Source organism: Scylla paramamosain, chromosome 22 (assembly GCF_035594125.1).
Source record: "Scylla paramamosain isolate STU-SP2022 chromosome 22, ASM3559412v1, whole genome shotgun sequence".
Taxonomy (NCBI): domain Eukaryota; kingdom Metazoa; phylum Arthropoda; class Malacostraca; order Decapoda; family Portunidae; genus Scylla; species Scylla paramamosain.
This window is the reverse complement of record NC_087172.1, coordinates 165,001-188,689: the sequence shown is the minus strand read 5'-3', so window position 1 is coordinate 188,689 and position 23,689 is coordinate 165,001. Positions and strand designations below refer to the sequence as shown.

Genomic DNA, 23,689 nt, shown 5'->3' with positions numbered 1-23,689 from the left:
GAGAGAGAGAGAGAGAGAGAGAGAATTATATTTATGTAAAAAACAATAAAATGATTGCTTGTGGACTAAACCAGTGTGATGGTTGCTGATCTAGTTAGAAAACATAAACAAGTGAATTTACACTGCATGCACTAGAACTTCTTGAATTTTATAATGCTTCACTCTGGCAGTCTTGATATTTGGCTGCATAACTTAAGATACTCACCAATCATTCACAGTTTTGGTTTTACCAGATGCAAACCAATAAATATTCACATACTCCACCTCAGTGCCGACAAAAGTATTGTCTCTTTATCTCATCTTTCTAAACTGATCCTATGAGAAAAATCTTTGGTCTTAGAGTTTTATTAGCTTGGTAGGATTTGTTCATTGCCATCTTTGTCATCTTGATCAGTTGCAGTGAGTGGGCTGCAGGAAAAAGGCTTCCCAGTCTATTCCATTCTTCCCTGTTTGCTGCTTATCTATTCCAGGCCACCTCAGAACATTTTCTTATCTTCTCTCTCCATCTGGTTTGTCCTGCTTTCTGTATTCTTTTTCTTTTCCATTCCATTACTCTTAAATTCACTTAGTATCTTTTTGGTGAATGACATGTCCTACTGTTAACATGCATTCAATTTTGGTCTGCTCTAATGCATATTCTCCCTGTGTCCCCATGTTGTGCCAAACATTATGTATTCTCTCCATTGCTCTTTGCACATGGAAATTTTCCTTTCTGTAAGATTCGAGGTCCTTTATTCATATGTTACTAATTGAACTACTGTAGTAGAATACATTGATTATAAGGCTTTGTCTTTTAGGAGAGTGGTAGGTTAGTTTTAATCACACTGCATTGTGCAAAAGTATTTCATCTCTTTGCTATTCTTTTTCTTTCCTTTTTCTTTCTGTACTTTGATTTTCTTCCTAAGTTGATATATTCATGGATACTTTCTATTGCTTCATTCTCATTTCATGTTCTGGCATGTAATTGCTGAAAATTACCTTTGTTTTCTTTGTATTCATCTTCAGACTTTCTGGATTCCTCTATGTGATTGCTAAATCATCTATTGAAGCTCATCTGTTGATTCACTCATAAGAACTAGTATCATCAACAAATCTGATTGTTCAGGTTATCACCACCAATCTTCATTCTTGTCTCATCCCATTCCAAATTCTTAAAGCTTCCTCCAATGCTGCCATGAATGGTTTAAGTTTTATTTGATATTTTCACAGGGATTATTTTGCTAGTCTTTTAGTATTGGCATTCCTCTCCTTATAAATATTTTGCAGTACCTTTACATGTATTTCAAGAAGCTAACCTTGTTTGCAGAGTGCTACAGTTTCCAGTGAATAGAAGGATTGTTCTCATTATCATACATGGTGGTTTGCATATTTTTCTACTTCTTAATTAGTAACATGGATGTGTTCATTTGTTGATTGGCTTCTGCACAATTCTGCTCACTGTTTTGTTGATAAGAATCAAGCATTATTTATATTAATCCTGTTTATGAGTACAGTACTTTTGTAGAAAACTACTGACTTTAAATTCATTGATGTGATAGAGTGCAGATACTGAAGGTTTATTTTCATTTGATTCTGTCTTCTACCTTCATCTCAAGACACTGACTTCTTTTCTTGCTAAATTATGATGCTTTTCCTGATAGATCACCTCTGTTTCTTGAAAACATTGACCCTAAGATTTGGTGATAAGAAACAGTTTGAACTGTTTTGCAAAAGAAAATAAATTCTAAAAGAAAAATAATTCCTTTTGTCCAGAAAAAAAGTGTCCATGAAAATAACTACAAATTTCCTTTTTTTTTTTTTTTTTTTTTTTTACCATGCAGTAAGATAAACAGGAAAAGTAATTAATACAGTAAAATCCCTCTCATCCGGCATTCGAGTATCCAGCAGCTTCAAGTATCCGGCACATTTTTCCCCGAGCCTTAAAATCAATAAAAAATCAATGTGTACTCATAAAATCGATTAAAATTCCCGTGCGAGGCATACTTTGTCCCCTCACCACCAGAGCGCACTGCTTTGCGCCACCCGCGGCCCACTGCACTGTGTTTACTCAGTGACTCAGTCCTATGTGTGCACTGTTTATTGCCTGACGCCTTCATCATGCCTAAAGTTGTAGAAAAGAGGAAGCGTGTTGTGCTTACACTTAAGCAGCTGATCAGATCAGCTGCTGATTAAGATCAACTGATCTTTGTTATGGTAAGATGCGTGAGTGTAGGATGGTGATTGTGGACATAATTTCACTTCTATTCAAGTATCTGGCAATATTCAAGTATCCAGCATGTTGGCGGTCCCGTTGATGCCAGATAAGAGGGATTCTACTATATGCAACTTATATTTTTATTTAGATGATTTTTTTTTTTTTTTTTTTTTTTTTTTTTATCAGCATGGCTGCCAGTTTGCTCTGCTTAAGAACTTAAGAAAATGAAGGGAGACAGAGTATCAAGAATTACATGAAGAAAACTCATGTTATTGAGACAAGCTGAGGTTTGGTAAGTTAACATTGTCCAAAACTTTCACCTTTTTCAGAGTGATGCAAAGTGTCTGGCTAGTTGACACTATAGGAAGCCAGCAAAAACTTATGTGGACTTATGTACTACTACAGTTACTACTACTACTACTACTACTACTACTACTGGCAATCTCACCCCTATTCTGTCTGTCTCTCTAATGCAAGAGTTAACCATTATTCTCAATCATTCATCTCTTTCTCTGGTAAACTCTGGAACTCCCTGCCTGCTTCAGTATTTCCATCTCTTATGACTTGAGCTCCTTTAAGATGGAGGTTTCAAGACACTTATCCTTCAAATTTTGATTACCGCTTTGGACCCTATTCGGGGACCAGCATCTCAGTGGGCCTTTTTTTTATTAGGTTTTTGTTGCCCTTGGCTGGTGTCCCTCCTGCATAAAAAAAAGTCTCAATTCATGAATAATATGAAAGACATAGGAAGAATAAATGCATAGGCAGCTGATAATAGTGTATGAGTATTTATTTGCTTTATTCAAAATGAAAATAAAGTAAATCACACACACACACACACACACACACACACACACACACACACACACACACACACACACACACACACACACACACACACACACACACACACACACACACACACACACACACACACACACACACACACACACACACACACACACACACACACACACAGTTTATGTAAGGATGATACACAAATTAAAGGTCAAATTAGGTAATGAGAGAGAGAGTGAGATGGGACACCATGATCATAGTTCCCCCTCCTGTACACTACAGCTAGGTAAATATGCACACACATCACCAGCATCATCACCCTCCCACTGGCGTGTTGTGTTGACAGAAATAGGTCAGAGGGAGGAAGGCCTGCAAGGCTTTGTCACTGAACTGCTCTTCTTACCATCCCTCTGCATGGCCATCCACGACTTGACCATAGGGCCATCTAGGGCCACAGTCTGTACAGATGTGGGTGTGTGTACATTGGTGGTGATGGGTGTGGGACAGTAACAGAGAAAGCAAGAGAGAGAGAGAGAGAGAGAGAGAGAGAATGTTGGGAAGGGAAAGATAGAATAAGAGAGAAAAGATGCAAGATATGGGAGGAAGGGAAGGAGAGAACAGGAGAGGAAAGATATGGAGGAATGGAAAGATAGAACAAGAGAAAGGGAAGGAGAGAACAAGAGAGGAAAGATGTGGAAGAAGGAAGAAAGGAAAGAATGATTAAGTCCCTGAACACACTTTGTGACTCATTTGCCTATAATAATACACCTTATTTTTTTAAATTGTTTCTTCCATTTCATTTTGGGGAAGGTTGAGAATGCTGGAGCTCTGCTGTGCCGATGGTAGGCAGATATTTCTCCACAGGATTTTTTACCCATTATTATTTTATGACAGCTATATATATATATATATATATATATATATATATATATATATATATATATATATATATATATATATATATATATATATATATATATATATATATATATATATATATATATATATATATAAACTGATGGAGTAGATCATTATTATCTAGTCTTTGTGCCTTAAAATGATATTCTTTTGTTTTTATAGATTATTTTGTTATTAGTTTACACATATTACAAATATTTTATTGTCACTGATCTCTTATCTGGTTGCTGTTCTAAACTGTAGATGAAGCATTTATTGATTTATAATCCAGTTTGCTGATATTTGTCAGTGTTTTGATGTTTGAGCTTTTCCTACACAAGCCATGTTACAGCTGGAAACCATCATCTGTGTGAAGTAGAAGGATGAGCGCTTCTTTTCAGCTTTGTCTCTGAATCTTGGCCAAGTATTAAAGAAAATATGAACAAGGGAAGAAGAGTATTTTTTTTTTTTTTCTGAACCTTCCTGAGAAACTGATGTGATCAAGATGCCATTGTTTATAGGTTAATATGTAATTTTCCAGTGTAAAGAAGAAATAGTCATGGAAGGTCCAGCACTTCAGTGATGATGGAAGTCTTGTGCTCCACTATCTGCCTGGCCAACAGGAATCACCCCAAGTCTTGACACTTCTATGAAAGGCCACTATCTATTTGCCCAATGCTTGTATTCAGGGTTTGAGATTAACTTGTCCCCTCCTTTCTTCATATCTATTGCAATGCTCATATTCAGGGTTTGAAATGAATGTGTGCCCTCATGTTCTCATGTTCATTCTTAAATCCAACTTGGTCTCAGAATGTGATGATAATAATGATTTTAATAATAATAATGAATAATAATAATAATAATAAAGATAATAATAATAATAATATTAATAATAATAATAATAATAATAATAATAATAATAATAATAATAAATGAGTATACCTATACAGAATGTTGAGAGATGATGATGCCCACAGCATTAGCATGAGGGCTCAACAGGTGGCCAGTTAGATAGAGAAACAGACCAACAATTCCAGACAATATCAGCAGTTAGCAGAGCAGCAGCTGCAGCCCTTGGTGAAGCAGTTATCCCTGTGTTGCTTCTCCTTCACACAGGCAACACTTCCTGCAGGTGGGGCAAGATCCCTGTTATAGTGTACTACTGTAATACCTTTTTGTCTTACAACAATATTTTTACAACTGGTAAGTTTGGTCACTTAACCATAGTAATTTTCCCATCCACAGAAATGCCCTGATGATCTGCCACAACAAGAATGTTCAGAATTTTGACCACAGGAAGCAACACTCGGGTAAAATACTTCAAGAGGATACTGATGCCAGATGAGACACAAACACCACCAGGAATTTGGTGAGGAACCTCTTGGAACATTGTGAGTGTTTTGTACTAATGGGGAAACTAACCTGGTGTAAGAAATTCATAAAAAAAAAAAAAAAAAAAAAAAAAAAAACTGAAAACTAGTGAACTATTCAGACTGCACATAAAAGGGATAATCCTCAGATAAACACACGCACACACACACACACAACCACAATTTTATATTTTCATCACTCAGGCTTATACCGGGTTATATTTTTCTCAGTAATACATTTGTTGATCTAATTTGGCTTAGTTGTAGTATTTAGTGGCTGAGCTACCTACATCCAAGTATTCTTGTCTCCATAGTTATATATGTCCTGTTTTTCCTATAGTTGATATACATTGCTAGCCTAATTATCAATTTGCTTTCCAAGTAACTTTTTGTGAGGAAGGCTGGACTCTCTCTCTCTCTCTCTCTCTCTCTCTCTCTCTCTCTCTCTCTCTCTCTCTCTCTCTCTCTCTCTCTCTCTCTCTCTCTCTCTCTCTCTCTCTCTCTCAACAAGGAAAAATGGATATTTGAGAGGACATAAGTTGAGGAAGGGGAGGTACTTAGAGAGAGAGAGAGAGAGAGAGAGAGAGAGAGAGAGAGAGAGAGAGATCTTAGTTTTCCTTTCAAGATTTCACTTGTTTAATAATTCGATATTTACGTCTTAATTCATATCCCCCCTCCTCTCCTCCCTCTCTTTTCCTCTTCCCTCCCCTGCTCCCTTCCTTACTTATCTCCAATATTAGAACAAGTGACTATCTTAACCCCATATTCTCTGACGAAGCATTATAATTCTCTCTCTCTCTCTCTCTCTCTCTCTCTCTCTCTCTCTCTCTCTCTCTCTCTCTCTCTCTCTCTCTCTCTCTCTCTCTCTCTCTCTCTCTCTCTCTCTTCAAACGAGGCTTGGCTAGCTTGTTTTCACACTGACCTAATTATATAAATAGTTATCTGTTCAGACAGAATATTATTTTATACAATATATTAAATATTTCAGCTGTTTGACTTTTAAATTTGAAGACGAAGGAATGGAGTAATATTGAAGTCTATTCTAGGCTCCGTCATCAGTTTCTTATGTTTAGGTATAATATGTATGTAATTATGTGGTCAAACACTAAATGTTGTTTCTACAACACAAATTCAATAATCCTGCTGCTTGTAAACAAAGGAATACTCGCAAATTGTAGAGATGGAGTATTACTCTACATGTCATTATCATCGTCAAATTAATTACATCACACTATAAGCAGCAGGAGTACCAATAAACTTATTAAGGCTTTTCCTTAAGTAATGTTATGACACTGTATTTATTTTTAACATATGGTATATTCTAGTAGAGAAAAAAAATGTGTGTGCGTGTGGGTGACTGGCGGGTGGCGTCAGCGGAGGCAAATTTGAAGTTAAAATGAATTTGGTATGAGGCGTGGTTCATGTGATGGTTGTTGGTAGTATAAACGTAGTGTGTGTGGTCTTGCTGGTGGTGGAGACATGGTTGTGTGGCGATATTAGCGATTGCAGTGCCAATATATTCTAAGTTGGGTGACGGCTGACAGTGGCGTGGAGATGGTGGTTCAGGCTAAGTGTCTGCGGTGGAGACTTGCTGTGTGGTTGTTACTTGTGCAGGCGTGGTGCATGTGTCTGGGGAGAGCATGAGGTATGTGCTTGCAAGGTGTGATTGCTTACCTTGTTATATGAGGCAAGGAAGGTAGGGCTGCGTACCTTGTGAATGATTCGAGGCAAGGTGGATAAGGCTCAACTTTTTATGCGATCTTAGTTTTTAAGTGGTGTTTGCTGCTGGTCTAATGTCGGGTTGGAAGTGTTTGTTAAACAGCGTATTTACTGCAGGTGGTGTGGTGTAATTGGTTCAGTTCAGTTCATATTACACAACTGTTGACTTGTATAAAAAAAAAATTAAAAAAATGCAGATATAGTCGGATGCTGAAAAGCAAGAATCCTGTCTGCTTTATGGAGTGGCAGTAATTGAAGTTGGATGCTGGAAAGCAAGAATCCTGTCTTTTTTGTGGAATGGTAGTAATTGTAGCTGGATGCTGAAAAGCAAGAATCCTGTCTGCTTTGTGGAATGGCAGTAATATAATATACTAAAACTATTAGCGTGCTCAGTTCTGTGAAATTATAATGAGCTGCATGCTTTGAATGTGAACTTGTTGATTGATAAATAAGCATATTTGTCAGATGACAAGGGGAAACACTAAAACCATTGGTTTTAGTCTTGTAGCTGCTGCTGACAGCACTTGCATGAATTATCATCAGTCTCTCTCTCTCTCTCTCTCTCTTTCTCTCCAGTGTTAAGTTGTTAAGTAAGAGCAGACAGTGACTTACTGCATACAATTCAGTAACTGTTTTTGTCTTGCAGCTCATGAATGAGGAACACTGGGACCTATGAGGAACACTGACCTTTTATCAGAAGTCTCGGCGTAGCATGGAACCCAGATGTTGTCAACAGCATCACAAAAGTACCAAGAAATTGCACCAGGATTTGTTCTTGAAGAGAATTTGGGTTGATGCTATTAGCTGCCAAGTAGAATGTGTGGAGGGCAGTAAATCGGAGGTAATAGGAGTTATGGTATGTAAGGGACAAGTGCAAAATTTAATTAATGAAATTTGGTAACATGCAGCATATACTCACCAGTGGCAGAGTTTCTTAAATTTTTTAGTCTTTGTGGAACAGGGCTTTATCTCCTCAAATTCTAGTACACATTTTTTTCTGTAATTGTGCTGATTTCCATCAATTCATTTCATCATGTCTTGGTTATCCTGTCAAGATCCAAATTTCATTCTTTGTTCATGCCTGTAATTGATATTCCAGCCTTTCTCATTCACGCATTATGTATGCTCACTTTACCTATTTAGTCTGCTCTTTTTGTCCTGCCTCTATCCTTGTCCTAGCTGGGCAGGTTGCTTTTAGTTTAGTCTGCTCTTTTTATCCTGTCTCTAGCCTTGTCCTAGCTGGGCAGGTTGCTTTTACAGTAAATTGACTTTCCTTGTACTTATTCATGCAATATCTTCACATCCTCTCATTTCAGGTATTGTTCAGGTGGGCTTCATCTGTGCAGGTTGTCCTTTCCCATCCTCTCATTTTGGACATCATTCAGGCAGACTTGCTCATCAGCAGAGTTAAAGATAAGGCCATTGAAGATGTATGTTGAAATATTGTCCACCACAATTACAAGTTTATTGAACTTGTTTTGCCAGTCTGCTGTTGTTCCTGTCTTCCCTTTCCAGAAGATAGTGGGCAGTTTGTTGCTGTTCCTGTTCTTCCTGCCCAAGGTGGTGGGAAGTCATAACTATTATAGGACAAAATTTCTTTGAATACTAAATTGTTAGACTCGTGGACTAGTAGTGTTGCTGGTTAATGAGCAATTTGTTCTTAAGAGTTCAAGAGACTCCTATTATTTTATCTTATTTATTTATTTAAAAAAAAAAAGTGTTGAAGACTTAATTTCTCCGGAGACTCTTCAAGGTAAAATAAAATGTAAGATCCCTGGGATTAAAGTTATTGAAGAATTATTAAATTATTAAAGTTTGAGATTAAGATTAAATTTGGGCAGATGATTAGAACTATGTAGACAACCTCAAACTGTAGGTAAGAAAAAAATGCCACGAATTTACTGTCATGTGTAATTTGTTTGCCACTGGCAAATAAAATAGATGTGCATAAATTCCATATGAAAACTGCATATTAAAATACAAAACCGGATTGAAATCAAGAAAAATGTTTTCAGCTGAAACTTCCCTCATCCTCATGGAACCAAGTGTTACTACACATGCTGATTAGGAATCCGGAAGAATAAATAGTAGATTAAAGAAAATTTTATAGCTCTTCCAGGTACACATGCTATGCTCATCTGGTGTAGACTGGTGGATGTATGAAACAATCATCATTGTGAGATGTACAATCAGTGCAAACACAAACATGCACAAAGCTCATCTCATGTAATCTGAAATGATGTAATGACCATGAGGTGAATCACTCACTACAAGCATTATTACAAGCATCACAAAGATTTTATTTAATCTAGTTTTCCCCTTTGCCACCCCACTAAGTTTCCACACATACATTTTTCCCCACACATACCTTTCAAGATTTAGTCATTCACAAGCTAGCTTCTCTCAAACCCTCTCCTCAAGTACTTCACACATTCCTCTTCAGATTTTGAATTCTAGAAAGGAATGTGGAATGATTGCATCAAACTTGCATGCTTTCACTCTTTGGTTTCTTATCACATCTTGTATTTAACTGCAATTGATACAGGAACATCAGAACTACTACTATCTCCTTACTATATTCATTAACACTGCTGCTACTACTTATCCAGATTAGTTTAAGATCAACTTTTATCCTACAATTTTTGTAACTATCCTGAGGATGATCAATTTTAATCCTACAATCTTTTCGGAAGCATCCAGAGGGTCAATTTTAATCCTAAGTTATTAATTTTAATCATTAATTTATAACTTAAGTTATTAATTTTAATCATATAATTTATAACTTATCTCGTGCATCACATTACATAACTAAACTACAGTAAAATCCCTCTCGTACGGCATTTGAGTATCCGGCACATTTTTCCCCCAGCCTTAAAATCAATAAAAAATCAATGTGTACTCATAAAATCAATTAAAATTCCCGCGCGAGGCATACTTTGTTCCCTCGCCACCAGAACGCACTGCTTCGCGCCACCTGCGGCCCACTGCACTGTGTTTACTCAGTGACCCAGTTCCGCGTGTGCACTGTTTATCGCCTGACGCCTTCATCATGCCTAAAGTTGTAGAAAAGAGGAAGCGTGTTGTGCTTACACTTATGGAGCTGATTAAGATCAGCTGATCTTTGTTATGGTAAGATGCGTGAGTGGAGGGTGGTGATTGTGGACATAATTTCACTTCTATTCAAGTATCCGGCATGTCGGCGGTCCCGTTGATGCCGAATAAGAGGGATTTTACTGTAGTAATGTCTGCAATGTAATATTCCTACTCCTACCATTTTACAGGCATATTGCAATGTAATTTTCCTACTCCTACCATTTTACGGACATATATATATATATATATATATATATATATATATATATATATATATATATATATATATATATATATATATATATATATATAATCTCAGACTTTCATAATCTTAAAATAATTTACATATTTATATCAGAATAATTTACAAATTTATATATATAAATATCAGATTTTGCTCCATAATCTAATCTTTTGTCACAATGATGAAAATTGATTCAACTTTAAACCATGCTGACATCTCCCATGAAAGGGGGCTAGCCAAGACCAGGCACCCACAATCACAAGCATTCCCTCAACATCTTTGCCTCCATGTTGCTAGGGCAAAAAGAATATTATCCTCATTGGCCATAATGTACGAGAGCCAACTGCAGTATGAAGCTCTTTAATGCTACATGAAACCTTTGCCCTAAAACTGCAAATACTCACAAAGATGAGGCTTCTCTCTCCTCCATCCCTCTCACTACCAGGCCCATGTACACTCATTTCTTGACCAAAACTGATTTTCACCTAGAACAGTCTTGATAAAACCACCTAACACTCTTAACACACCCCACTGCACTGCACTTCTGTGACTACCTACCAAATACGGCCATCCTTATCTCACTCCCTTATCTCACTTCCTGGATTCTTCCTCTTCACTCTTTCTTTAATTTTGCATAAAGCTAATACATCCAACTTGTCTCACAATAACCTTAGTCTCCATTTAGCATCACTCATGCCACATGCACATACAACATCCAACTCATCTCACAATAGCCTTCCAGTCTCCATTTAGCATCACTCATGCCACATGTACATGCACACACACTCATTAGCCCAACCATTAGGGTTTGAGATGTGAACTTCCCCATCCCCTTATCTTACCATGAGGGGAATATAGAGGACAGGGAATCCAGTCTTACTGTATGAATGCTTAAACATTATCTTTTTAGTTTATGGTGCAGACTGCACACAATTTTTCCATGATCTCAGACTACAACTTATATACATCAACAACAACAGCAGCAGCAACACCAACAATGAAAACAAAATAAACACTGGTACTCTGCCATTATTACTTAAAATTTAACACACACACACACACACACACACACACACACAGTCAGTCATACAGCCACAGGAGCTGGTGTAACACTGGTGACGGTGGTAGTGGCATGGTGCTGCAGTGGGGTGTGAGGGGCGTGTCCCTAGGGGGGCCGGATTGCCTCCTTCAGGCCTGACACAGAGCCTAGGAAGGAGGCACCAACGGAGTTTTCCTTGGCTGAGCGCAGAGTACGAAGGAAAGTCTCTCTGAAGTCTTTTGAGAACACACAGTAGATGTAGAAGGTGACGGCAAAGTTTGTCACCTCAAGAACGTTGGCAGTGGCTCGGAACACCTGGGGAGGTAGACTTATGAGGCAGGGAGGAAATGATGGAGGGATGGAAGGAAGAGTGTCAGGAACTGATTATTTAACTGACTGAAAAACATAGCACTGCAACATTCTCTCTTAATATTTCCTTAGAGAGAGAGAGAGAGAGAGAGAGAGAGAGAGAGAGAGAGAGAGAGAGAGAGAGAGAGAGAGAGAGAGAGAGAGAGAGAGAGAGAGAGAGAGAGAGAGAGAGAGAGAGAGAGAGAGAGAGAGACTTGGGATCAACAAAACATTCTGTATCTTTTTCAAACTCAGCATCATTGTACTGGACAAAAATAATGTTTCTTGGCAAAAATAATGTTTCTTGGAAGTTTTGCTATCCAGATGACAACCATGGAAACAAATATTAGGTTTTGGAGACTTCAGAAACAAAATCCTATACCCGTAGAAGGTAAAGATTTTGAGATCCAGGGATCCTGAAATGTAATGGAATGAATAAAGAACTACATTCTCCATTATGAAACACTGCAAAAAAAAAAAAAATAAATAAATAAATGCACCATGAGGTATCTCACAGCCAGTCCTGCCTTGGCTTGTGTTTCCATGTGCTACCACATAATAGAAGGACCTGACACAATAGTCTGGATGTGAAGTTATGTGAGCAAAGAGGATATTGATCAATTTGATGGTAATTTGTCTATTTCTACAGCAAGGCAACACAAGGTAAATTATCTCCAACTCTGTACTGTACAACAACAACAACAACAACAACAACAACAACAACACACACACACACACACACACACACACACACACACACACACACACACACACACACACACACACACACACACACACACACACACACACACACACACCGCCCAACGTGATACAGTGCCTTAAGACCTTGAAACTATTTCAGAACCGAGGATCGAGAGGAGGCAAAAGTGTGATGCGTCCCATCAAGGTAGTGACCTCCAGTGCCAGAGAAGACTGCAGGGTGGAGAAGAGGGAATACAAACACTTTGAAGTGCCACGTGTGTGGTATAGTCTTCCCTCCCTCTTATTTAATGCGACGTCTCTGGCCAACAAGATGGACAAGTTGATTGTGATGGTGAGATCTACTTGTGTGGACATTGTGGCAGTTACTGAGGCGTGGCAGATTGTTCCTGAGGTGTGCACGATGCAGGACTACCAGCTCTACCATCACCTCAGGTCAGGACAGAAGTGGGGGGGGAGTGGCCATTTTCTGCCGCTCTGCCCTCAGCCCCTCACACCTCCCTGTCAATATTCCTGCCGGTGTGGAGGCCCTGTGGGTGAGAGTTATGCCCCCCTCCCATCCCAGCAACACAGCCTCCATCATCGTGTACCACCCCCACGAGCTGCCACAGCACAGTTACTCACCGCTCACACCATCAACACTGCTGACGCCCTGAGGGTGAGGTATCCTGCTGCCAAGTTGGTCATCTGTCAGGACTTTGACAGATTAGATATCAACGATATCCTACACCAGCTACATCTCACCCAGGTCGTGGACTTCCCCACCCACCAGCAAGCCATCCTTGACCTTATACTGACAGACCTGGGCCAGCAGTACTCGCCCCCCAAGCTGCTGCCTCCCATGGGACGGAGCACCCACCTCTCCATACTGTGGACACCCACAGCCACCACCTCGACCCGCCGCCCCATCCCTGACTCAGCCATGAGGGAGTTTGGGCAGTGGGTGACACAACACCCGTGGACCGAGGTGCTGGATGTGGAGGACGTCCACTTAAAATAGCAAAATTACGTCGCCACCACCACAGAAGCCTTCCACCGCTACTTCCCAGCCAAGAGCGTCACAACGCACCTGTCTGATGTCCCCTGGATGACGCCCCGCATTAAAAGACTCGAGCGTCAGCGGACCTGGGCATTCCACTCCTGCCCGGTCCTATACAGGAAAATAAGAAACAGAGTGATCAGGGAGATTAAGGCTGCAAAGGCAAGCTATTACCCAGACAAGATACACCACCTCAAGCTGACCAACAACAGATAGTGGTATGCTAAGATCAAAGCTTTGTGTGGCCTACAAAAGCACACTTCATCTCTTCCTTGCACCTCACACCTTCCTGCTAATCTCGTGGCTCAGATGAACGATCACTGTGCTGCTATCTGTCAAACCTTTCCTCCCCTCCACATCACTCCGCTTCCTGCCTATCTTTCCGCTCCCTCCCATCCCCCAAGTGTCCAGGCGGTGGATGTTTTTAAGAGAATACTCAAATTCAAACCAAGATCCACCACACCCACTGACCTTCCTATAAAAATTTATAAGGAATTTGCTGTAGAGCTAGCAACACCGCTATGCTCCATAATAAACGCCTCACTCTCCCAACACTTGCCCCGCGGACTGGAAGACATCTTACGTCACCCCCATCCCCAAAACTTCCAGTCCACAGTCACTCAATGACCTCAGGCCAGTCTCTATCACCCCCATCCCTAGCCTTATTTGTGAGGATTTTGTGTATGAATGGGCCTACACCAAAATTTGTAATACCGTAGATATCAGACAATTTGGAAATATTAAAGCCACCTCCACCTCCTATTACCTGACCAGCTTCCTTGAATTCATCCACAGCCACCTGGACAAGCGAAACACCTCTCTAGCTGTTGCTTTTGTGGACTTCAAAAAAGCCTTTGATCTTGTTGATCACACTCTTGTCATCAGCAAGGCAGTAAGTCTAGGTCTCCCTCCTAACCTGATAGCGTGGCTAGCCGACTTCCTCACAGGGTGGCGTCAGGCCGTTCGCTATCAGGGCTGTCTCTAATTTCCAACAGCTGACATGTGGGGTCCCCCAGGTGACCAAGATGGGTCCTCTATGCTTCCTCCTCCTCATTAACGACGCCCTCACTGACACCCCCCATCGCTGGAAGTATGTGGACGACTGCACTGGGCGTCCCAGTTTCCACCAAGAACCCGGACTACTCGCCACTGCAAGCAATTCTGGAGCGACTGCAGATGTGGAAGGAGGAGAGCAGGATGACCATCAACCACAGCAAAACTGTGGTGATGCATTTCTGTACCTCCTCTGTACCAGTGCCCCCTCCCCAACTCACAGTGGGCCCTCACCCCCTCCAGGTGGTCCGATGTGCCAAGCTTCTTGGAGTCACGGTGAACGACCAGCTGACCTGGAAGCAGCATGTCGCCAGCACCGTAAGATCAGCTACCTACAGGCTGTACATGCTGCGCAGACTCAGGTCGCTGGGGACGCTGACAGATGAGTTAAGGGGGGTGTACCTCACCTTCATCCTCCCCAAACTCATGTACGCCTCCCCAGCGTGGTCCTCCTTCCTCACACACACTCAACAGCTACAGCTAGAGAGTGTGCAGAAAAGAGCGTGCAGGGTCATCCTTGGCCCTGCATACACCACCTATGAAGAAGCCCTGACCACCCTGAGTCTGTCCAGACTATCCACCAGGCACCAAGAGGCTCTGGAGAAGTTTGGAAGGGGACTACTGCATCATCCACGTCTCAGAAACATGCTGCCGCCTGACGCACCTCGCCCAGTCCGTGCCACCAGACACCACAACAAGATAATGCCCCTAAAGGCGCCACGCACGGACCAGTACAGACTCAGTGCGATTCCCAGCATGGTGCGAGCCATCACTCAATAGTCCCTTCTAGATTAGACTTACCTTTAGGATTAATGTTAAGTATTTCCCCACCCCCTCTGTACATTTTCAGTTTTTAACTGCCTAAATAATAAACCAATTATTATTATTATTATTATTATTATTATTATTATTATTATTATTATTATTATTATTATTATTATTATTATTAATTAATAACTAGCTTTTTATTAATAACATTTATGTTTATGATTTTCAAGCTTAATTTATCTGCTTTTCAGAATGCTTAAGTCTTCTCCACTTAACATTTCTACAACTGATCTCAAGTGAAGTGAATTCATTGTTACTTTACTATTTCAAGAATGAACTGCATTTGTTACAAATTATTGTATAATATTATATTTAGTTACCTACATTATATATTGTATTCACTTATATATATTCATAAATCTGTCTGTCGTGGAACTTTTGCTTCACCACATAACTTGTTACTCCCATCAATCTCAATGTACATGATTTATAGTAGAGTAGGTTGCACACCTACCTCAAAGGCCAGGGAGGTGGCCCAGGCGTGGTGTATGGTGACAGACAGAAGGATCATTGGTGTCATGCACACAAAGAACAGTGTTGAGGTTCCCCCAAGCAAGAACATCAGGCGACTCTCCTCAGCATACTGCCTCCGCTGCTCACCACTCACCTGAGGCAAGGAATTCCATTATTTACACTGGCTGTTTTCACACACACACACACACACACACACACACACACACACACACACACACACACACACCAATAAACTTTAGAAGAGAAGAGGAAATAATTATGTATAGTTTTCTAAACAGAACAATGACAATCACTGAAATGCATCACATGAGTAATGCAAACAGTAAAATGACTGGATGATGAGAAACTAATTTTATATGAATACATAAGAGAGGTGGATGTGTCTGAGGACTGAACCCAGATCTGACAGGCCATAATTAGTGGACTGGACCATAAGGCAACTTGTGACCAATTTTGTTTTGGGTTGTATTTCCACATCCTACTGTATGATAACAGCACATTCAAAGAAAATATGATCATTTTCATATCAAAACCTGGAAGACTGAGCTTGACTCAGTCCTGTAGGAATTTAAACTTGTACACACACACACACACACACACCTTGTTGGTCATCTTGCGCCGTTTCTCACACACAGCTTTGTAGGTGCGAATAATGCGAATGTTGAGGAAGACCAGCACCAGGGCGGGGAGGAGCTTGAACACCACCTCCAGCATCCATTTGTAGCCCTGGAACCACCATGCCTCCACCAGCCATGTGTTTTGCTGCTTCAGGTGGAGCAGGGCACCTGTGTGGGGGGGCAGCAAGTAAATAAAATAGAATAGAATTTATTGATCCACTCAGACTTTACAAGTAAAAGTATAGAGTACAAATCTAATGAAAAATAATTATTTTGACGAATTTTAAATAACAAAATATAAAGGATAAATACCACTTTAACACCTTTGCAAGGGTCTTAAAGTTTCCTACAGTTTGAAATTCTTTATAAACATCTATATTCTCCTCAATACTGTACTTTCCTGTAATACTATAGTTAGTGCACTGCAATATATGGCAGTGAAATTATGGAAAGGACCTAGAAGTTGTGATGGTGCTAACAGTTCCTCTAAGACTCACCTGTCTCAGATGACCTGCAGGTGACCACATGAGCCAGGAAGAGGTAGGGGCTATTGAGGACAAAGGTGGTTACAGGGATGACACAGACTGTGACATAAGCACGGCGGCCACCACACAGATTTCTGGCCTGGGCTGGGTAGCACACTGAGATGAATCGCTCCACAGTGAGGGCCAGTAGCATCACCACCCCAATGCCTGTGTACAAGGAGACATAAGGTAGCCTGAGGGCGACTGCTGGAGGTGATGGGGGACAGGGATGGTGTGAAGTGACACAGGATGAAACAGGGTGGTGATACAGGATGACAGGGCCAGGGGGAGGTGAGGCAAGGCAGGATGAGACAAGCAAGAGTGAGGTGATACAGGGTGACAGGGGCTAAGTGAGATAAGATAGGGTAAGACAGACAGGTTGAGGTGATGAAGGATGAGATGATGAGATGCAGCAGGCTGAGAGAGACTGGGTGTGATGATTCAAGGTGAGAGACAGAGTGGGGCAAGGCAGGCTGAGACACGGTGGGGTGATGAGCAATACGGTGAGGTGAGTTAAGGCAAATTAAGATGGAGAGGATGAGGTGATAGTGAGAGGGAAAGGGTGAGGTGACACAGGATGAGAGGGAGATAAGGTGGAGTTCAAGAGAGGGTGAAACAGGAAAACACTGGAAAAAATGAAAAGATACATACACACATGAGGGAAGGCAGACATAAAGGAAAAGGACACAAAGAAATGATATGGATAAGGATGATGAAAGGCAGCAAAGGAGGGTGAGGGAGAAAGAGACAGGTACAGGAAGTGGTAGACAAGAGAAAGAGTGAGTAGCAGTAAGGATAGCAGGATAAGGCAGAGAGATGCAGAGCTGAAGTGAACCAAGCAGACAAGGAAAGACAGGGTGAAGCATAGAAAGGTAGGGAGGTGCAGGGTGTGAGGAGGGGTGAGACAGGCAGAGGCATTAATGTGCATAGAGAAGCAGGATGAGAGAGAGAGAGAGAGAGAGAGAGAGAGAGAGAGAGAGAGAGAGAGAGAGAGAGAGAGAGAGAGAGAGAGAGAGAGAGAGAGAGAGAGAGAGAGAGAGAGAGAGTAACAAGTCTACTAAAGAGAAACATTGGAAAAAGAGAGGGAAGAGATGTGACTAATACAGTATGATTTAATGTACTCTCTCTCTTATTCTCACATACAGTGTTGTATTCCTAACTTTGTCACCTTGGTGCCACTTCAAATTCAAATTAAGAGCTAGAATAGCAAGCTGTCATGTTTCCTTATCACCCCCACTCTCTCTCTCTCTCTCTCTCTCTCTCTCTCTCTCTGGGAATAAGATAAATGGTTAGTACATGTCTGCAATTCTACATAGCCTTAATTATCCTCAAGCATAATAAAATATTATGGTGGAAGTTTACAGCACTACATAAACACTGCACACCTCAAAAGAAATGATAGTAGTTAAAATCTTATGGTACTTTGTTTAATTTGTCCAGTAAAATCAAACAAGAGTACTCCAATAACAAGCCTCATATTATCGTCACCAGTCAGATAAAGTCCAAGTGTCTCACCAATGCAGGAGTTCCCAAAGTACAGCACCACGTGGGCATGGAAGGCAGCCACTAGGTAGGAAGCCCACCGCCCCTGCTCATGGGCCAGTACTCGGTGAGTGAAGGGGATGGCACACAACAGAGCAAACAGGGAGGCTGCTGCATAGCCTGTTGAGGGTAAGAAGTGAGTATTAGATGTGCTGGACTAGAGATAGGGTTGATGAAGGTAAGAGATGAGTAGTGGATGTATAGGAATGGAAAGAGGATTGATGAGGATAAAAGATGAGTATGTTGAGGATAAGCAGTGAGTTGCAGATGTGCATGAATGGAGAGTGGTTGATGAGGATAAGAGATAAATATTGTTGAGAATAAGAAGCAAATATTAGCTAAATGTACAGGTGAGGTGTCAGTGCCAGGTTGACAACATGTGTTACTCCCAGGCTGTCAGCATGAGGTGTCAGTGCCAGGCTGTCATCATGAGGTGCCAGTGCCCGGCTGTCAACATGATCATGTCAGTGCCAGGCTGTCAACATGAGCATGTCAGTGCCAGGCTGTCACTCTCTCTATCACAAGGTTTCTTCACCATAGTGCCTACTCTCACCAAGTGTTGCCCTTTTTAATCTTATGTTCTTTACTTCTTGCACAAATGTATGCAGATTGTATTTTCCATTCAATCTCATCATCCACTTTCATTGTAAAAGTTCGATCTGCATCTAAACATTTCTACTTATAAGAATTTTCATATATTTCTTCTTCCTTTAATATGAAAATGTCATTCTTCCTTTAAATTCATGTATAGAGACTGTCTACACACACACACACACACACACACACATTTTATCTGGTAATGTATTTCACAGATCAATCGATTTACTTGGAAACTATTTCAGCACAACCTTATCTCTTCTCTTGTTAAGTTTCTTGCTGTGTGTGTTGGAGTGAGGAAGGCGGGAGAGGGATAAGACCGTGATGGAAAAGGGAGGAAGTAGGGGAGAAGGCGGAAGGGGAAGAGTGAAAGGAATGAAAGGGAGGTAAGGTGATGAAACGAAAGAGGCGGAAGGATGAGGGAAGAATGGCGTCAGATATTTTTGGAGAGGCGAAATAAGGAAAAAGGAATAAAGAAACATAACGGAAGGAAGGAGACAGGGAACAGAGTGGGAAGGAAAGGAAGATAATATGCATGACAGGACTTTGTGACAGGCGGTGAGGCAGGGCAGTGCGGAAATCATGCAGTGAGATGATGTGAGGAGGAGGAGGAGGAGGAGGAGGAGAGGGGAGGAGGAAATTAAAGTATAAGCGATGCGGGGTGTGTACTAGCACGTATATTATGAGAGAGAGAGAGAGAGAGAGAGAGAGAGAGAGAGAGAGAGAGAGAGAGAGAGAGAGAGAGAGAGAGAGAGAGAGAGAGAGAGAGAGAGAATTCTATTCTCTATGTTATTTACACAAATATATTCGTTATACTATTATCACCATCATTATCACTACTACAGACCGACATTCAAAAAATCCGGCAAGCTCCGGACCTGAAGAGTGCCGGACTTTCGAAAATGCCGGATTTTGTTAAGGTCATATATGCTGTATATAATTAACAGAAAATTACTACCTGTACAGAGCCAATGTCGTATGTTTCACAAATGATTCGCACAGACACGTCATGAAGTTTTTTTAGCACTTCCACTTCTTGTGCTATAGATAACGTACGATGAGAACGCTTTACGCCACCTCTTTTCTTTGTTGAATTCATAATGGACCTATACAGCAGCAAATACATGATACAATGACAAGGAATAAGCAGGAACGCCTTTCAGCAGGTGCAAGACCCAACTGCTGATTCTGCAGTATAGCGCCATCAAAACATACACGGCGCCTCCAGAAAACAGTGGCGTACCAACGCGGTAAATTTGAAAAATGCGATTCGAAATCCATGCCGGAAATCTGAAGGAACCGGATTATCGCTGATCAGACTTTTAATATCAATCTCTACTACTACTACTACTACTACTACTACTAATACTAATACTACTACTACTACTACAATTACTACTATTATTAATTCTACTGCTACTACTACTACAACCAAATCTACTTAAAATTGCACGACCACAGCATCAGAAAAAAAAAACACGTAGAATCCTACTGACAAATTACATAATGTCACACACACACACACACACACACACACACACACACACGTTAATGAACACACCAGTATCGCCTCGTTAGTTCCTTCCCAGCAGCCAGCCCCGCAGGCAACATTCCCAGGGTATTCCATTCCTAAATTACTCTTTTATGGCGTGTCATTTAGGATGAGATGAAAGGCATGTTAATTTAAATTGGCAGTACTTCCGGTATTCCAGCCCTCCCCCCGTCTCTCTCTCTCTCTCTCTCTCTCTCTCTCTCTCTCTCTCTCTCTCTCTCTCTCTCTCTCTCTCTCTCTCTCTCTCTTGCTACTATAGGAAATATCTCTTTTACTACCAAGAAATTCTCTCTCTCTCTCTCTCTCTCTCTCTCTCTCTCTCTCTCTCTCTCTCTCCTCTCTCTCTCTCTCTCTCTCTCTCTCTCTCCCCATTATTATTACTACTACTACTACTACTACTACTACTACTACTACTACTACTACTACTACTACTACTACTACTGCTGCTGCTGCTGCTGCTGCTGCTGCTGCAAGAAAGTGACAAACAGACATAATAAATAAACGCAAGTCTTTCCCTTTAGGCCGTTATCAGCTGGCCAGGAATGGGGTCACACACACACACACACACACACACACACACACACATGTTCCGGCCGTATATTGCGTGGATGTGTCGTGTTGTGGGCGTGTGTTTGCCGGGTGTAGGTGGGTGTGGGTTTGAGGTGCTGGGGTAGCACAGACGGAAGGGAGGGAGGGAGGGGGTGCGAGAGGCGGCTGAGGAGAGGGGGGCATTGCAAGGAAGAGGGGGGGAAAAAGATTGTGATAGACCTATGGTAGGAAAGCGTCCATTATGAGACTTGTCTCTTTGAACAGGGAGAATAGGACCCCTTGTCCGGATGTTTATGAGACGGAAGGACGGATGGACAAGAAGGAAGAAGAGAAAGAAAAGAGATAAAGAAGACAGACAAGGAAATACGGGAGGAGGAGGAGAAGGAGGAGGAGGAGCAGTAATCAAGAAAATACCCGAAAAGTAAATAAAGTAGAAGATAGAAGGGAAAGAGAAGAAAAAAAAATAAAGAAGAGAAAGAGGAGGAGGAGGAGGAGGAGGAGAAAGTAGGATATATAGAAAAAAATAAAAAGCAAGTAAGAAAAAAAAAACATACAAAAAATAAATAAAGGATGAAGAAGATGACACAAAACAAGACTTCAAGAACAAGAAACAAGACATAACAAGAAGCATTAAAGAAGAAAGGAGAACAAGAAGAACAAAGAACAAGAAGGACCATATTCATTATACGGTCAATTCAAGACGTCGGAGTCACTTATGGTAAATTTACTCAGTTGCTTTTTTTTTCACCCAAGAGAGAGAGAGAGAGAGAGAGAGAGAGAGAGAGAGAGAGAGAGAGAGAGAGAGAGAGAGAGAGAGAGAGAGAGAGAGAGAGAGAGGACGTTAATTTATCACTGAAGCGGAGAGACCAAGAGACCGGGAGACTTGGGGACTTATGCTGTGAAATGAGCGGAAGATGAAGAGAATTTTGTATATAAAAAGGGCGAGAAAAAATCTAATAACGAGGAAAAATAAATAGGAATGCGAGGAATTAGAACGAGAAAAAAAAATATTAAGACAAGAATATAAGTAGTAGTAGTAGTAGTAGTAGTAGAACGTATTATTATTATTATTATTATTATTATTATTAGTAGTATTAGTAGTAGTAGTAGTAGTAGTAGTAGTAGTAGTAGTAATATAACAACAAGAACAACAACAACAACAACGAAGACGACGACAACGACAAGAAAAACAACGTCATTGATGCTCCTCCTAATCTTTCTCTTCCGCTATAAAATAATATTTACAAAAAAAAAAAAAAAAAAAAAAAAAAACAGACATAGAAACTGCATAGTGAGAAAGGTTATGATTTTTTCTTAATTTTCACATGAATCAGTACGTTTACATAAGAGGTGTGTGTGTGTGTGTGTGTGTGTGTGTGTGTGTGTGTGTGTGTGTGTGTGTGCGCGTTCATTAGTTTCGTTTTATGTCAATATATTCATGTATTCTTGTCGCTCTTCTCCTCCTCTTTCTCCTTCTTCATGCTCAGTGATAATGATTTGTTTGTCTTAAGAGGGAAGAGAGTCAGTCAGTCAGTCAGTCTCTCTTTCTCTCTCTCTCTCTCTCTCTCTCTCTCTCTCTCTCTCTCTCTCTCTCTCTCTCTCTCTCTCTCTCACACACACACACACACACACACACACACACACACACACACACACACACACACACACACCAGCAGACGACCGCAGATGAACACACACACACACACACACACACACACACACACACACACACACACACACCACGGTCATCAAGTCTCCCTCTGGTCCTTTTATTGCTGCCAAATCTTCTCTCTTTAAACAGGACGGGGAAAAATACTAAATAAAAAAAACTGAAAACTATAGAATAAAAAAGTCTTCCTGTTATCACGAATTTTCCGAAAGACTTCCGGTAGAATGGACCTCCTCCTCCTCTTCCTCCTCCTCCTCCTCCTCCTCTTACTCCTACCGTCCTCCTCCACTTTATATGGCAGGCTGCCAGATAACTTCTTTTTTCTCCTTTTTACCGCTACTCTCTTCTACTTCCTCTTCTTCCTCCTCCTCCTTGCACAATCTTACTGTTAACTCTTCCTGTCTCCGCTCACTTGCCTTATGTTTGCATCAAGAGTTATTATCCTCCTCCTCCTCCTCCCCTAATGCCTCAAATCAGTTCTTCCTCTTATCTTAATCCTCCTCCTCCTCCTCCTCCTCCTCCTACAAGAATACAGCTGCACGCACAAACACGGCTTTGGGGCGACACAAGGGCGGGAGGAGGAGGAGGAGGAGGAGGAGGAGGAGGAGGGAACCTAGCACAATAGATCCATCCTTCTCCTCCTCCTCCTCCTCCTCCTCCTCCACTAAAAGGGTGATGGCCTCCTTCTTTTCCTCCCCTGACCTCCCTGATCCTAAGTAAGCTACGGCGTGACCTCTCTCTCTCTCTCTCTCTCTCTCTCTCTCTCTCTCTCTCTCTCTCTCTCTCTCTCTCTCTCTCTCTCTTCCCCTGGCAGCAGTAACGT

General features: G+C 41.1%; 2 protein-coding genes across 11 annotated transcripts in view; one reads left to right on the top strand and one right to left on the bottom strand.

Moving 5' to 3' along the window:
* The first annotated feature begins 3,985 nt into the window (after positions 1 to 3,985).
* Positions 3,986 to 15,707, top strand: LOC135111371 (uncharacterized). 6 transcript variants are annotated; one of them, XR_010273716.1, is made up of 6 exons: positions 3,986 to 5,021; positions 5,135 to 5,280; positions 7,625 to 7,834; positions 8,295 to 8,408; positions 12,565 to 13,679; positions 14,457 to 15,707. XR_010273716.1 is itself a non-coding variant. In XM_064024571.1 (5 exons), exons 3-5 carry the CDS (start codon positions 7,691 to 7,693, stop codon positions 13,420 to 13,422), a joined length of 1,116 nt encoding a protein of 371 aa, XP_063880641.1. In that variant the 5' UTR covers positions 3,986 to 5,021; positions 5,135 to 5,258; positions 7,625 to 7,690; the 3' UTR covers positions 13,423 to 15,707. The 6 variants fall into 6 exon arrangements, 5 of the variants coding, with proteins under 5 accessions (XP_063880641.1, XP_063880640.1, XP_063880642.1 ...); XM_064024571.1 differs by having other exon boundaries at positions 5,135 to 5,258; positions 12,565 to 15,707; XM_064024570.1 differs by having other exon boundaries at positions 12,565 to 15,707.
* The window catches only part of LOC135111370 (probable G-protein coupled receptor B0563.6), a 72,858-nt gene continuing 58,042 nt past the window's right edge, over positions 8,874 to 23,689 (bottom strand). For all 5 annotated transcript variants that reach the window (XM_064024566.1, XM_064024564.1, XM_064024567.1 and 2 more), the window contains 5 exons: positions 18,473 to 18,619; positions 16,931 to 17,125; positions 16,417 to 16,601; positions 15,797 to 15,949; positions 8,874 to 11,669 (listed from right to left, as the gene is read on the bottom strand). In XM_064024566.1, coding sequence (XP_063880636.1) covers positions 11,481 to 11,669; positions 15,797 to 15,949; positions 16,417 to 16,601; positions 16,931 to 17,125; positions 18,473 to 18,619 — 869 coding nt within the window. In that variant the 3' untranslated portion in view covers positions 8,874 to 11,480. The remainder of the gene's footprint in view (positions 11,670 to 15,796; positions 15,950 to 16,416; positions 16,602 to 16,930; positions 17,126 to 18,472; positions 18,620 to 23,689) is intronic.